We start from the raw sequence: 16506 nt of genomic DNA on the forward strand, positions 1-16506 counted from the left end.
ATGTAGTTGAAGGATTAGGCTCCCTCTGCTTGGACCCAGGAGGTAGAATTGGAAACAGTGGATAGAAAGTGTAAAGTGATAGATTTTAGCTTGATATAAGGAGAAAAAAAATCTAGAACTATCCAAGAAGGAATGGGCTGCCTTGGGAAGCAGTGCATTCCCCCTCAAGCAAAAGCTAAATGATTATGCTAGCTTGTAGAGAGTACGTCATAAACCAAAACATCTGGTCTATGTTAAGGCCAATAACAAAGCCTCAATAATCAAGTATAATGTAGAGAGCATTCTTTTGCAAGTTTGGGTTGAACACGGTGGTCTCAAGTCCTTTCCAACCCCAAGATTCTGTGACAATTAATGTATTCAGTTAAAAAAATAGTATTCTGAGAATGGAAATGTGGAACATATATTTCGATACCAGAAAGAGCAAAAGAACATTTAATTAAGTTGATAAGGCCATTTTTGTTTCATTGTAATAAATGTATCGCACCTATAACTCATGTCATGACACTGAGGACCTGGTTATACATTGGGTAACTTCTTACTTAACTTGTTCATTGTCTCTTACCCAATCATCTGAGGAATTTAAATAATTTGGCCACAGAGGTCCCTAAGTCCTATGAATCTGTGACTTTGTGCCATGATTGGTTTTATAATTATTTTGTTACTTTTGCTGTGGTCTGAATAATAAAAATTCACCATTGTATTCTCTTTCCACTGGTGTCATTCAATCTCTGCTCTAAACAAATCCTCCTGAAACAATAACCCAAAATGGTAAGATCATACCAAGCCATTAACAAAAATAATCTCAAATAAAGGCAGTGTTGGTGTCATTTTTTTTTTTATCATTTCTGTCCCCTATTCCCTCAATAAGTAAATGTGAAATCTAGCCAGGAAGCTAGGAATTCCCTTACCAGAGTTTTATGGCATCTCTTAAAGAAGCCATTGCTGATTTATGCTGATCACACATGACAGCTAACATTTCTGTTAATAATAATCATAAATAAGCTGGACAAGGTCACCTAACCTGAAATGAGCACATCTCCACTACCATATCCATTATATAGTGGTCTGAATCTATGGCAGATGATTAGGAAAGGTCTAATACTTCTGACACTATAGAGTAAAACAATATCCTTCTTCTAGGATTGGCTCTGACTTCTTCAAATTATCTACATAAGGGTGTGAATCTCTTTATATATACCCACATACACAAACAATCAATTTATGCTTCTCTAACACCAAAATATTTATAGTAGGCCCTTTTTTGTAGCAAAGAAATGGGAACAAAGAAGATGCCCATTGAACTGAGTAATGGCTAAATAAATTATGATACAGGAATGGAATGTGTCAGAAAATACTAAATAATAAGAACAGAGAAGCATTATTAAGACATGTGAAGTGAAATAAACAGAACCAGAAAAACAATATAGATGATGGCTAAAACAATATAAAAAATGAAAGAACAACAAAGAACTCTGAATACAACATATTTATAGCAAGCAACTTTAGCCTAAATTTAGACAAGAGTTTTCATATGACAATAAGCTCAAAATGGATACAGGACATGTATGTAAAAGTTCACATCATAAATATATCAGGAGAATAGGGAAGAAGGTACCTCTCACAAATATGGCTAGAGGAAGAGTTCTTGATAGGAGGCTGAAAAGATCATAGGAGATAAAACAAACTATTTTGATTACATGAAAATGAAAAGATTTCACACAAGATCAGTTCAGTTAGAATTAAGAGGGCAACAGTTAATTTGAAAAAAAATGCAGTAAATTTTATTTGATAAAGATCTGTTATCCAAATGATTCAAATATTTAAAAACAAGAACCATTTAAGTAAAGGATATGAACAGGCAGCTCTCAAGGAAAGAAATCCAAGCTCTCAGTGGTCATAGGGAAAAAATGCTCCATAACATAAGGAAATAAAAATAAAAAAACTTCAGAGGTTCTGCCTCACACCCACCAGATGGGTAAAGATAACATGAATAGGAAATGACAATTGTTGGAGGGGCTATAGAAAGACAGATACAGTATTACATTGTTGATTGAGCATTTTGTTGTCTTATTTTGTATAGACATTTGGAACTAAAGCCCAAAAGTTGCTGTATGCTGTTTATCTTTGACCCAGTGGGCATATATACTAAAAAAGAACAAAGACAGGTAGAAAGGAGCTTTTTGTACAAAAATATACAGAGAAGCACATTTGGTTGGCGAATGGCTGAAGAAACTGTGGTATATGAATGTAATCTTTGCATCTGCATGCATCTGCATCTCTACCTAGTTCTAATTCCACAGAGCAAGCTGTTGATGCCCCTCCCAGGATATGCTCATCATTTCTAATCTCATTACCATGCTGCTAACTCAAACTGAGATATCACCACTCTTAACCTCCTCTTTTCTATAATTGGATTGCCAAAGGGAGAAGTACCAAACTTCTCCCAAACTTCTTTTGTTTAGTTTTTTTTTGCAAGGCAAATGGGGTTAAGTGGCTTGCCCAAGGCCACACAGCTAGGCAATCATTAAGTGTCTGGGACCGGATTTGAACCCAGGTACTCCTGACTCCAGGGCCAGCGTTTTTATCCACTGCGCCACCTAGCCGCCCCGCAAATTTCTTTGTTTAGAGAAGAATTTGGACTTACAACTCACTCCACTTCGCATCTGTGGCTCAACTACAGGAAACAATAAGTATCAAGCGTGGAAGGTTTGACTTCAGAGCCAGTGCTCTATCTACTGTACCACCTACCCTGCCCTGAAAACACAATTCTCAAGAAAGGACTCTGGAGGGGCAGCTAGGTGGCAGTGGATAGAGCACTGGACTGGATCGGGAGAACCTGAGTTCAGATCTGACCTACGACACTTAATAATTACCTAGCTGTGTGGCCTTGGGCAAGTCACTTAACCCTATTGCCTTATTTAATATAAAAGACTGGGGTGGCTAGGTGAAGGATGGATAGAGTCGTGGCCCTGGAGTCAGGAGGATCTGGGTCCAAAGGGGAACTCAGACCCTTGATACTAGCTGTGAGATCTTGGACAAGTCACTTAATCCCGTTGCCCCACCAGGGAAAAAAAAAAGACAGAAAGGACTATGGGTGAGGGATATCACATCTGTTGACTCAGATATGATGGTTAGTTCTGCTTGATTAGTAGTTTTTTTCCTTTTATCCATTTAGAAATTCTTTAAACAGAAAGAAAACAAAAGTTGTTATAAAAATGATCTCTTCACTTAAAAATAAAAGAATGCACTTCCCTGTATTTCTTTTAATTACATTTCTCTTTCTTTCTCCAGAGACTTTCAGCTGAGAATGGCCCGAGCCCAGGGAGCCCAGGCCTGGGCTCGGGAAGCTTCGAACCTACCTGAATTGGAGCGTTTCTTTGGGGTCTTGAGGCTGCGGCACCTGCCGCTGACCGAGCCGCTGTTCTCGCTCATGGAGTCCTGGGCGGACGAGGCGCTGCCGGTGGCCTCGCTGTCTCGCATCATGCTCTCGTAGCCGCTGCTGCCCCCGCTGTGGTAGAACAGGGCCGTCTTGCCCATGGCGGGGGGCAGCTCCCCGCTCAGCACGCTGCTGTTGTCGCTGCCGTGGCCGCTGCTGCAGCGGTGGGGCTTGCGCGGCGGGGTGACCTTGCTGTAGGGCGAGGGCAGCAGCAGGTGCGCCGGCTTCTCCTCCCCGGCCAGGCCCGGCCGCTCCTCCGCCTCGGGGCCCCCCCGGAGCGGCGGGCCTCGGCCGCCCGGGTTCCCCTGAAGCAGTTCGGAGATGCGGCCGTTGACCGCCCGGAGCGGGAGCTTGGAGGCGAGCCCGGACCCCCGGCTCCGGCTGAGGGACTGGGTGGACCAGGACATGTGCTTGCCACTGGGGGGGAGGCTGGAACTCTGCCCGACCGCCTGGGGCAGAGACTTGGTGGAGAAGCTGAGGGTTTTGGTGGTGGAGGTGGAGAGGCTGCGGGCTTTGGGGCTGGCCAGGAGCAGCTTGCCCACGGCAGAGATCCTGGACTGGCCGGCCTTGGGCGAGGCCCCGGCGGAGGGCGAGGCGCAGGAGGCGGTGGGCGAGGACACGGCCGAACGGTTCAGGGTCCTGCCGGCCCTTGGCATGGTGCTGTCTTTGCCGGAGTGCATCCTGGAGCTGACGGACGAGAGGCTCTCGGCCCTCTCCAGGGACAGGCACTCATAGTGGCTCCCTGTGGCCCGGCCCAGGGAGTTGGTCCTGCTGGCCAGCTGCTCCAGCTTGGCGCTGAACAACTTGCTGCTGCTGCTGGGGTCTTTCCCTTTGCCGCTGGCCTCGTCAGGGAAGCCCGGGAGAAAGGGGGCAGGTTGGTTCAAGGGGCTGCTGGTACTGCTACTGGGGGCGCTGTGCTGGGGGCTGGCCCGGTTCTTCTGATCCAGGCTTGACTTGCGGATGGGAGGGAGAGGGGGGGTCCCTTTGGGCCTAGCCAGAACGCAGTGCTTGGGGGAAGCCATCCTCCTCTCCAGGGTGGTTTTGGAGGACTGAGAGCCAGAAGAGCAGATCCCATTGCTCTCGGCAGCACAGTGGTAGAAGACGTTGTCCAGGTCCTCCAGCCTGCTGCCTTTCTGAAATGCCCTCGGGAGACTGCTAGCCTTCAGGCTCTTGTTGGCATGGACGGGGGTCTGGGTGGCCAAACTGGACACGGTCATCTCACATCCATCCACGATCCTCCTGAAATTGTCCGACACGGGTGAGTTCGAGGTCTCTCCGCCGCTGCTGCTGCTACTGAACCTGTCCACCGAACTGGGCTTCTTGCCTTGTTCTTGCTCCTGTCTAGACTCGGGTTTTGTGGAACTCATCTCAGTTTCAAAGCCAGTTGTGTTACTGGGATAAGTAGTCTCTTTTTTCACCTCCTCTTCCCGTTTAAGCCAAGGATCCTCAAATTTGAGCTCTTTCTTTGTGCTGGCTTCTTTGCTCTCCTGAGACTGAGCTGCCTTTTTGGAAGGTGAGTTGACGGTGGTTATGGCCTCATCTGTCTCTTGGATGTTAAGAGGGCTCACAGAGATACAGGGATAAACAGTAATATTCGTCTTCATGGGGATATAGCCTTCGCAGCCACCTAAGTTTGCCGCATTGGAAATGGTCACCATGGCTTTGCCGAGAGCTGATATTTTACAGCCTTTGATAGGTGAACCCTTGTTGAAAGCCTCTCCCCCCATTTCAGATAGGATGAGTAAATTTTCTGGGCCTGTCTTTGGCTTGTCTCCACACATTATTCTACTGTTTTGGATGGTGTTTGCAAAGTCTGGGAGTGGTGGGTCTGCCAGTGCTTCCCCATGCCCATAGCATGTCTGGGCTATGAAGCTGTGACATGACTGCTCACCATCACTTCCTGTGCTCATCTCACTCAGCCATGAGCTGATGGAGGATCGTCTGCTTCCGGCGTCGCGGACCTTTTCATCCAGGTTTAATTTGGGGAGGGGCAAGAACTGGGTAATGCTGACCTCTGAGACTGGAGCTGTGTTGGAGTAACATTCTAGGTCCTCGCTGATGCTGCTGATGATACTGACAGGGCGGGAGCCCGAAGCCAGGGCTTGCACAGAACAATCGCTATTGAAGCTGATGATGCTGGTAGGACGTCCATTTTCAAGGACCCCACTGATGGTCAGTTCCTCAACCAAAGTGAACACCAGCTCATCTTCACCATTCAGCTCCAGTGGTTGCTGGACAGTGACCATGGTTGTGCTCAGGATTCCTTTCTTGGACCCAGTAGAAGTGGTTGATTGCTCTTCGTCAATGATGGTCTCTGAAAATCCCCCACTCCCAGACGACACAGATTTCTTCAGAATCTGAGGGCTCATTCCTACTGGAGGTGTACGGATCTCAGGGTGCAGTAAGGATTCACTAGACACCATTCCAGAATCCTTGGTCAAGGGAGGTGGGGGAGGTGGGGGAGCTGGAGAGGGGAGGACCCCTTTCTGGGTATAGACTTTACACCTCTGAGAGGGTGAATTTGGGGGCTTGTACTCAGAAGTCTTAGAAAGGCTGGCGATGCCAAGGCGGGGGGAACCCATCGGCCGGGGCTTGCCCTCTACAAAGCCACAGGAGTTGAGGCTTTCTCGGCTGCTCTGAAGGCTGGGGCTGTGGGCCAGCTGGGAAGAGTTAGTCTGACTGCTGGAGCTGCCAGGGATGCTCCTGGGTGAGGAAGGTGTGGGAGTGTTGGTGAAGGCTGCAGAAGGGACTGGAGAGTGATTCATTGGCAGCTTGGTGACAAGAACATTGGTGCTCTCCTGCCCTTCCTTCTCTAATAGCTGACCATCAGAATCATTCTCTTCTTTATCAGACTCTGAGAGCTGACTAAGGTCAGTCACTTGGCTGGATAGAGTGGGGCACTTGTTCATCTGGTCAGCCCCAAACTGAATGGGCAATTCCTCAAAGGGAAACTTGTTGGTCTCCTCACTGCCATCTATGCAATCCAACCTTTCCTGGAGCTCTGCAAAGGTGTTGCACTTGAGGCAATCCCTCTCTGACTTGCTGGAGGCACTGTCCCCAGCATCCTCCAGTCTGCTATTGTTCTTGGTCTTCTGCAGGGCAGGGACTATAGGGACAAAGTCTGGGGGTCCCTCATTGTCGGTGAGCTCCTTATCTGAGAGGGCCGTGCCATTGGGACCCACATAGATCACAGTGTCACAGGACTGTTCACTACTGGAGGAGTAATCTGGATCACTGGACAAGTGAAGGATGGGGAAGTCTGGGTCAACGGCAGTGCGGGGATGGAAGGGTCTCAACTGGGTTGGTCGACGCATTCTGCCTTCTTCACAAGAGCTTTCCCCTCCAGAAGAGCTTGAGGTGTACTAGAAGGGAGAGAAACGTTAATTAGCATGGAAGGGCTACCAAGGGAACTTTCTGGATGACTTCAATAGATGTGAAGACAGTCCTGAAGGCAACCCAGACCCTCCCAAACCAGAGCCTAATGAAGTCAGTGGTACAGAGCGGCCAGAACACTAATGAAGGAACCATACAATCAGCTAGAAAGGAGGTAGGAAGCCACACAAATAATAACCTACGATGGATACTCTTTGAGTATGAAATTGTGATGATATCAGTATAGGTGATACCTGGAGAGAAAACTGTTTTTTTCTAAAAATTTGGGTCAATTTACTCATCTGCAATTTATAGTTAGAGAATGTTGCCTGTGGCACTCATGGTTAAAGTGACTTTTCCAGGGTCACACAACTAATATGCAAGAACATGAACCTGGACACATGACTATAGACTTTACATCTCTTGGAGGGTGACCTTGGTGGCTTGTGCTTAAAAGTCTTTGAAAGGCTGGTGATGCCAGAGTGGCACCACCCACATGGCAAAATGACCCCCACAGTAGATCTAACTCCAATAGTGGGAATGGCTTAATTGCTTTCACTATGCTAAACATAGCACTGGATCAGACCTTAGAGGTCACTGGACTCAACACCTCCACTCAGGTAAGGAAACTAAGGCCTAGAGAAGTTAAGAGACTTGTCTAAAGTAACATAGCTCTGAAGCAGAAGGACCTAGATTTGGTTCTGTGACAGAAAGGCAGCTAAGTGCTATATCACTGATAGAGTGACAGACTTAGAATCAGGAAGATTTATCATGAGTTCAAATCTGGCCTCCTATACTTACTATGTAACACTGGGAAAGTCATTTAATCCTGTTCCCTCAGTTCCTCAACTGTGAAGTGAACTAGAGAAGGAAAAGGTAAATCACTCCAGTATCTTTGCCAAGAAAACTCCAAATGGGATGACAAAGAGTCAAGACAGAATCGAAAAACAACAACAATAATTTGTGACACCAAGTTCAGGCCACATTCCACTGTGCTACATTGCCGGGACAAGCTCCATGGTTTGGGAGGATTTTTCCTAATAAGTCAGACATCAATAGAACTGATTTTTGAAAACTCATCATACTACCCAAGGACACAGAAGGAATGTATGATGTGAAAGTCATTCTCTTTAGCATCAAGAGATTAGAAGATCTCTGGGAACCTTAGCTTCATCCTGACAAGATCACAGAATGACCAGAGAAAAACTCAGGCATGTCACCCCTATTCACCAAAGTCTATATTTAATATCAAGTAAGAACCAATTCTAAGATGTCTATAATGGATGCAAAAGGGAGAAACACACACAAAGAATATTCTCTTGGTCAGAAGCTTAGTTTTAACGTTGTATATTTAAATCTCCATCCCTGTGTTAGAGGCAAGAAAAACTCCCATCTCGTCTAAAAGTTCTTCCTTCTTTGGATTCTTAATGTCAATTCTAATTCCTTCCTTGGCAGCCATTGATGATAGAATCTTCCTTATCACTCAGGGATTATGAATATTGACTTCTCCCTTCTCCCACTTTCCTTAGGCACCTGTGGCAGGGCTCTAGAAGGTTCATCCTTTCCTATTCCCTCTCACTTACATCCCCTTACCTTAGTTTTCTTTTTCTTCATCCTCAGGACTCTAGATGCAATCTGGATGGTAGATAGGGTTTCTGCATAGTTCCCGGCGGCTGCTGAGATGTGAGCAATCATGGTGGTGCGGCAGTTCATGTTCCCCAGGGACTCTCGCAGCAACATGGTGAGCTTGCTGTCTCTGCAAAATAAAATGAATTAAGGCTGCATTAGTGGGTCATGCTTCACTTTGGCTGTCATAGGGAGGGGGGTTCTGGTTCGAGTCTCTGTGTGACTTTTTTCCTTCATTTTCTTTGTAATGGCATACTCATTAGTGTCATTCTTCAGGTTGTAACAATTTGGTGTTGGCAGCCAAGCCAAAATGGGCTATGACCTTGTACCCTAAACGCAATATGTCTTTCCCATGTCTATGCATTTGTACATGTCATTATTCCTAGAATTTTTAGTAGAAAAGAAAACTCACAACTGTCTAGGGATCTTACTAACTCCATGACCATGAAAGAATCCCTTAATCCTTCTGAAACTTTCCTCATGTGTAAGGTGAGGATAATAGTATCCCTGTATTAACCACATGGTTCTTGAGAGGTTCAAATATGAAGCCACTTGTGAAACTTAAATGTCACTTATTATCTTTGTTGTCCTTCTGTAAGAAGCCAACTTATAATTCTTAGAACGTTATATAATTTGTTAGGACCACACAATTAGAGTTGGAAGCTATATAAAGGTCATTTGGTTTTATGTTTTCATTTTCCTGATGAAAAAACTGAGGTCTTGGGAAGCAAAGTGACTTGGGGCAGGATGTGAACCCAAGTCCTTTGACTCAAGAACTAGTGTTCTTTCTACTGAACCACACCATTATGTTCTAGCCAAACAGGTCTAATTTCTTTCCCCAAACTCAGCATATCATCTTCCTTCTCTTTGCTTTTATACAGCTTGTCCTTCTTGCCTAGAATGCACTTCCTTATCAACTGTGTTTCTTACAATCTTTATCTTCATGTTCCTTTTCCAAGGGGAAGCTTTTCCTGATTCTCCTAGTTATTAATGAGTGCTCCCCGCACCCCTCCCCCCACCATCTCCCCCCATCCCTGGTCTGTCTCTATCTCTCTTTCCCTTCCTACCTCCTCCTCAATTAATGAATTAATTACAGCAGCATCATGAATCTGAAGGGTAAGTATTCTACTCATAAAGTTCTCTCAGAGACATTTACAACCCATGTGACCTTGGGAAAATTCACTTACTCTCTCCAAGGGCTGAGATTCATCATTTGTAAAATGAATGACATTGACATCTAAAGATCCTTCAAAGCTTTGACTCTACATGTTAAGTAAAAATATCTGTTGTTGTTTGTTCATTCAGTCGTATCTGACTCTTCATGACCCCATGGGTGCCAGGTCCTTCTATCACCCAATATCTCTCTGAATATATCCAAGTTCATGTTCAGTACTTCCATAACACTATCTATATTCATCTCATCCTTTGCCATCCTCTTCTCCTTTTACCTTTAAACTTTCCTCAAATCAGGGATTTTTTCCAATGAGTCTTGTCTTCTTTATATGTAGCCAAAATATTTAAGCTGCAGTTTCAATATTTGACTTTCCATTGAGTAGTCTGAAAAAAAATGCCTAGACTAAATCAATAGTATATGACAGAACTGAAGGGGAATTTCAGATCTTCTGACTTGAAGCTTCATACACATTAGAGAATGCATTCTAACCATAATATATGAAATTTATTTTCCTTGTAGTAGAACTTCAACATTCATTTTCTCTTATTTTAACATATTGGAGAGTGTTATGTCTCTTTGGCTGTTATTTGAGGTGTGCTTTTATTTTCAGTGGATTTAACTCTTGGTAAAAGCATAGCCTCCTGTGTAGTGATTAATAGGGATGGTGAATGGTTCTTATTCCTGTTTAATTCATACACAGAAAATCTGTGGAGATTCATTTGGGCAACTGGGGTACCCTATAATCAGGGGTTTGATAGAACTAGTTAAAGCTGAAATCCTTTAGAATAATTAAGATCTGCAGTCTATAATAGTTATCTCAGTCAAGGCTACCAGGTCCAGAAGCATCAAACAAGAGGTCTGCCATGACTCTCAGGTATAGCCTATAGCAGATTAAAGTGTAACTGGGAAATAAAAAATAATAAATAAGAATAAAATAAACCATGGAAAACCCTACATTTTAAAACTAAGTCTGCAGGGATCCTTATGTATGGATTAGAGACCTCACTTCTATTTGAGTTTCACACCGCTAGTGTAAGACATCAAAAATTGCACTCATAAACTCAGGAATCCCTAAATTTAAATTCTACATCAGACATTTATTAACTCTGGGCAACTCATGTGATCTTTTTTCAGGTTTAGCTTTCTCATCTATAAAATTGGGATTACCCTATAGGGTTTTTATGAGATAATATTAAATAAAATAAAAAATACATAAAGTTGTTTGAAAACCTTAAGGTGATTATTATTGTAATGTTTCTAGAGGTGCAGTTGTACAGTTTAGTAAACTGGCAGGAGATCATAGACCAAGAGTTGATCTAGGAGATAAGGGGAAAACATTTTTCATCATGATCTTTATTGGGGTTCTAGAAAGGAAAGACAATCATGGTCAGAAGAATAGCACCTTTTCCTTTTTCACTGAGAATAACTAAGATATTAAAAGAAACACAAGGAGCCAGAACATTAAGGCTAAGTCCCATACTAATTGTAGCTTCCAACAAAGCAGAGCTGGAGTGATGGAAGTTTTGTTGTACTTCAGTTATTTTCAGTCATGTCCAACTCTTCATGATCCCATTGGGGCGGGGGTATCTTGGCATAGACACTAGAGTAGCTTGCCATTTCTTTCTCCATCTCATTTTACAAATGAGGAAATAGAGGCAAATGGGGTTAAGTGACTTGCCCAGAGTCACAGAGCTAGGGAGTGTCTGAGACTGAATTTAAATTCATTAAGATGAATCTTCCTGCTCCAGGCTTAGCACTCTTATCCACTATGTCACCCAGCTGCCCCAGAGATGGAAAGATTATAACTCCCTTCAGAGTATTCTCTTCCAACTGTCAATGGTAATTGCCTGACCACTGCCATATCTGAGCATTAAAAAAATAAAGTCCAGGTCCTTTGGTAGATGCTTTAAATAACACTGAAGAAAATGGATTATTCCTGAATTTTTTTTTCATAACTGGAAACTGACAATGGATTTCCTTAGGGAAAATCCAAAATGAGAGGTTGCACTATGCTATGATATGCCATATATTTTTTTAGATTTTTACAAGGCAATGATTGGGTTAATTGACTTGCCCAAGGCCACATGGCTAGGTAATTATTAAGTGTCTGGGGCTGGATTTGAACTCAGGTACTCCTAACTCCAGGGCCGGTGCTCTATCCATTGTGCCACCTAGCCACCCCTTGATATGTGGTTTCTAACGGCAAGTTGTGCTGGATGAATTTCATCTTGATTAGGACTTGCTTCATTTATGTCTCTGTGCAACCCTGTGTCCTCTTCAAGGTTAGAGTGACCAGACTAAGCCTTGCCAGCTCAAACTGCTTATCCTGTGTAGAACTTCCTGTTTCCCCATTCATGATTCAGTCATCGAAGATCATTTTTTTAAATACCATTATGGGGAGCACACAACAACGTATATGTTGCTTAGTAACAGGCACTTTTCTTTCCTTAACTGAGATGGCAAAATTGCTAGCTGCACCCCTTTTCATATGGGCTTTACTAGCATCTAAAAGACATCCATATAGAAGTAAAAAATGGCTGAGATAATGCTTTGTTCTCTTTCAATCTTGCCATAATCCTTTTCTTAAAGAAATAGGGAGAGAAGGAGAAGAAATAATTCAGTAAAGGTTCAGAATTGTGGACATTGCTTACTCATAGTATTTTTGGAAAAAGAATATTGTTAAAGAATAGCAAGTCAGATTTTTGACTCTGACACTCACTTTTTTATTCTGTTTTTTTTTTGTGATTCAATTTTGTTATTTGTAAAATAGGGAATAATAATAATATTGGAACCATTCACCTCTTCCTCCACTGAAATACTAACATGGTCTCATTTAGAATATGAAGGCAGCCCTGGTTTCTTCTAAGGTTGGGGCCAGTAGGGTTTGTGCTCCAGCAGATTCTATCATGTTTGGGTCCAGTAAGAGATTTTATGACTTTTATTGAAGGTAAAGCCTAACTGAATTCAGAGAGGTTTTATCACTATGTTGATCATGGGGTTAATCGATTTTTGGTCATAAGTGACTAATGAACACTGTAAAATAAAAACATGGATCTTTGAACAAAAATATTTTGAATGACCAAAATACAAGTATTTTGTCTATAATTTCAAAGGGTGACTAAAGTGCTTTTTAAACTTGAAAGTACTATATTACCATTAAATATTTAATAGCATTTGTGTAGGTAGTTAGTTTGGTTCAGTGGACAGGGTATCTGGCACCTGGCCTGGAGTCAGTCAGCCATTGTTGAGTCATTTCAGTCATGATAATGCAGTGATTTTCCACTTCCTTCTCCAACTCATTTTACAAATGAGGAGGCAATCTTGGTTAAGTGACTTGCCCAGGGTCACACAGCTAGTGAGTATCTGAGATTGAATTTGAATTCAGGAATAAGAGTCTTCCAGGTTCCAAAACTATCCATTGCACCACCTAGTTGTCCAGAAAGACTTAGATTCAAATCCAATCCAAGACAGAAAGATATGGATTCAGCAATGTCTGAGATGGGGATGGGGAGTCCTCCAGATCTGGTACCTGTCTTTGGAGGTAGAGAGCAGTGAACAGAAAAGAGGAGCTATCATGAGGTCATGAAGGGACAAAGAGGGTCTGGTGGTGGAAGGTATTTGGAGGAGGGGAAGAGTTATTTAACTGTTTCAAGAAGCCATATTTACACAATAATATTTTACCTGAACGTAACATAGTTCTATCTCCTCCTTTGCTTAAAAGAGGCTAGGAAAAGAACATTAAAGGAACAGAAATACTTAATAGGCTTTCATTAATCAGAGACTTGAAAGAACATAATAATACTTTGTAATAATGTGATGTCTTCCTAGGCACAAAGCCAGAGAGGATCATCCATGTGAGAAGTAAGGTGTGTCAATTGTTACCTAACCATCTCTTTTTTCATTTGTTATTCTCTGTCTTGATTGCCCATTCTGTACATGAAGCTCAGAATTCCCAGAAGAACCAGTCAGTATTCTAGGATCTCCAGCAAATAAGGGAAATACTGAATTCTCTTTTTAAAAAAAGTACAGAAGAGCCTCAGGCCCCAAATGGAGACAGTTACAGAGAGAAAATTGAGCAGTTAACAATTTCATGGCAAGATTGGAGCCTGGAATTCTGCTGGTTAGACTCAATAGTGATAAGTGACAACTATCAACCTTAAGCCATTATAATGTATGCTAAGAAAGTTAAGGCTAGGAGGGATATCACCTCTTCTGTCCAGTCAAACTACTAGTTCTGTAAGGAGAGCATATACCCCCTTATTCAGCTGCCATACAACTTTTTCCTTTTACTGAGTGGTTCTCTACTATATAAAAGATTCCATGAGATAACTAAAGAGTTGTGTTTGCTCTAATTTTCAAAAAACCCATAACTCCTGGCAGCTTAGTCCAACTCCACAAGGATACAAGATTGGAAATTATGCATTTCAAAAATCTGCTCAAGGAAGAAAATTTCAGCTTCCCCAATAGCAGGGATTATGGGTTAGGGTTATCACATCTGGTCTAAATCTAGTATTTGTGTCTGATTCTGAAATTCTATTTGTGATACTGACTACCATGAAGAGAAACCAATCTATAGGCTTCAAGGGGATTCTTACTTTATATCCCAAATCTAGGATGAAGTGCCTTCCAAGTTCACATATCACGTGTATGGGGTAGGAATGGAAATTATATTAAAGACAGTCCATCCTTTCAAGATAAGACAGGAGAATACACTAAAAGAAGACTGCACCTCTACATGTGGAAAGTGCTTATAAAAATACTGATGGAAAAGAAATTCTGTTAACCCAAAGGTCTCATTAGACTAAAGAACAATATGTTAGAAAAAATCTTGCGGCAGCAAAAGCTGAAGATAACAGATTAAAATATATCTGCACAGAGTTTTTCCCTTAGAAAAATGGAAGGAAACAAGGTTTGTTGTATATGTTATAAACCCAAGCCATCACATTCTACAGTGAAACTCTAAGGACTGTTCCACATGAATACAATTTAGAACTTAATAATTGCTTAATCAACAGCCATTTATTAAATGTTTACCATGTGCCAGGCAATGAGCACTTAGCACTGAGGATCCAAAGAAAGACAAAACCAATTGCTGCCCTTAAAGAGTATACATTCTAATTGAGGAAATGACAAGGAAATAACTAAATACTTAGCAGATGAAGGGAGGGCTTTAGTACCTGAGGGGATAGGGGAAAACTTCCTGCAGAAGGTTAGAATTTAAGCTGAATCTTAAGGAAGTCACAAAAATTAAGAGCTGGGGGTGAAGGGGCTGAGCATTCCAGGAAGGTGGGAGAGTGAAAGCAAAGGCAGATAAGATATGTAGTCCCATTTTTAGAGAACAGCAAGAAAGCCCATTTAACTGGAGAGAGGGGTAAGGGATTAGTGGGCAGTTTGATGGTACATCCAATAGAGCACCCAAGAAGTCAGGAAGTCATCTTCAAATCTGGTCTCAGATACTTACTAGCTGTGTGAACCTGAGCAAGTTATTTATCCCCCCTTGCCTCAGTTTCCTCATCTGTAAAATGAGAGAAGGAAATGCAAATCACTATTATCTCTGCCAAGAAAACCTTAAATGGGGTCATGACTAAAAAAAGACTGAACCACAGCAAAAAGAGGTTAGAAGACTGAATAGGTAGAAGTGGCCTGGGGAAGAGCATTAAATGACAGAGGACTTTACACTGTATCCTGAGGGAACATGAAGTCACTGGAGCCCAATGAACAGGTGATACAATCAAACCTGTACTTTAGGATGAATGACTCAGCAGTTCAAGGGAGAAACTTAAGACATGGAGAACAGTCAAAAGTTGATTACCATAGTCTGAGCATGAAATGATGAGATTCTTAACAAGGTGTGTGACTGAATGAAGGTAAAAGCAAGATTTGGTAAAAGATGGAGATGTGGAACGTATGTGTGTGCATTAGACGTCAAGGAAGACACCTAGACTGAGAACTTAGGAGACCGGGAGCAGGATGATGTAAGTAAGACACAGTAACAGGAAAGTTGCGGGTTAGGGAAAGGGGCAGTTTGAAGATAATGAATTCCATTTTGAAAATGTTGATGAAATGACTTCAAGACAATCCATTACAAGCTGTCCAAAGTCCATAACTCGTCACTAAAACATTCTTCCCTATAGTACGAAGTTACAATTCACATGTGATTCAAGTGGAACATCATTTTTCCTTGAGTGAAATTAGCATCAAATGTTCATGATTGTTTCATGAATATTCATGACCTTTTCTTGAAGATTTCATAATTACTTCACTCGGGCTAGGTTCATTTGATCTATATAGTAGCAAGCCCTTCTCGTTTACATTCCCCTATCAAGATACCAATAATATTATAGCATGACCTTCCCAATTTCCGGCACTGGAGAACAGCCCTAGTTATCCTAATTGCAATTCCAAACGGAGTGGTACCTGAAATTAAATTGACTGCTGTTCAGTTCCAGATATTAGCCCATTCGGAATTGCAAATGACATAAGCAGATCTTCTCAGCAGGAGGCTGGGAAGGTCACTGTTCCTTATTGGCAGCTCTGATGGGGAAGACTTGGCATTCAGGACCCCCCAGCGAGGGCGACCCACTGTTGTATAATGAAGTATTAGAAGAAACAATAGCTACTTGTGTTCAGTTTGCATGCCAGAGTCTTCCCTGTTCATAAAGAGTGACTGCAAACACTGTGATTCATAGCCCTGTGGTCTTAATAGAGCCTTGGTCAAACAGAGAGGGCAACTTCAGCTTACAAGCATACCTCCAAGGTACATAATCACCTGGCCTCCTGCATATTAGAACTCCAGAAAGCCCTATATCCCTTTCCTTTACAACACATGCCATTTCTTGAAGATGTCATCTACAAACCTTCAACCCTTTTTTTGATCAGGGACCCAGGCAAAGATGGG

At 42.5% G+C, this 16506-nt stretch overlaps 1 protein-coding gene across 1 annotated transcript in view; it reads right to left on the minus strand.

Moving 5' to 3' along the window:
- Nucleotides 1-16506, minus strand: part of KIF26B (kinesin family member 26B) — a 624587-nt gene that overhangs the window by 31575 nt on the left and 576506 nt on the right. Inside the window, exons 11-12 of the mRNA XM_074222850.1 lie at nucleotides 8402-8564; nucleotides 3360-6798 (exon numbers count right to left, since the gene is read on the minus strand). Of these exons, the coding sequence (XP_074078951.1) occupies nucleotides 3360-6798; nucleotides 8402-8564 (3602 nt within the window). The remainder of the gene's footprint in view (nucleotides 1-3359; nucleotides 6799-8401; nucleotides 8565-16506) is intronic.

This window comes from Macrotis lagotis, chromosome 2 (assembly GCF_037893015.1).
Source record: "Macrotis lagotis isolate mMagLag1 chromosome 2, bilby.v1.9.chrom.fasta, whole genome shotgun sequence".
Lineage (NCBI taxonomy): Eukaryota > Metazoa > Chordata > Mammalia > Peramelemorphia > Peramelidae > Macrotis > Macrotis lagotis.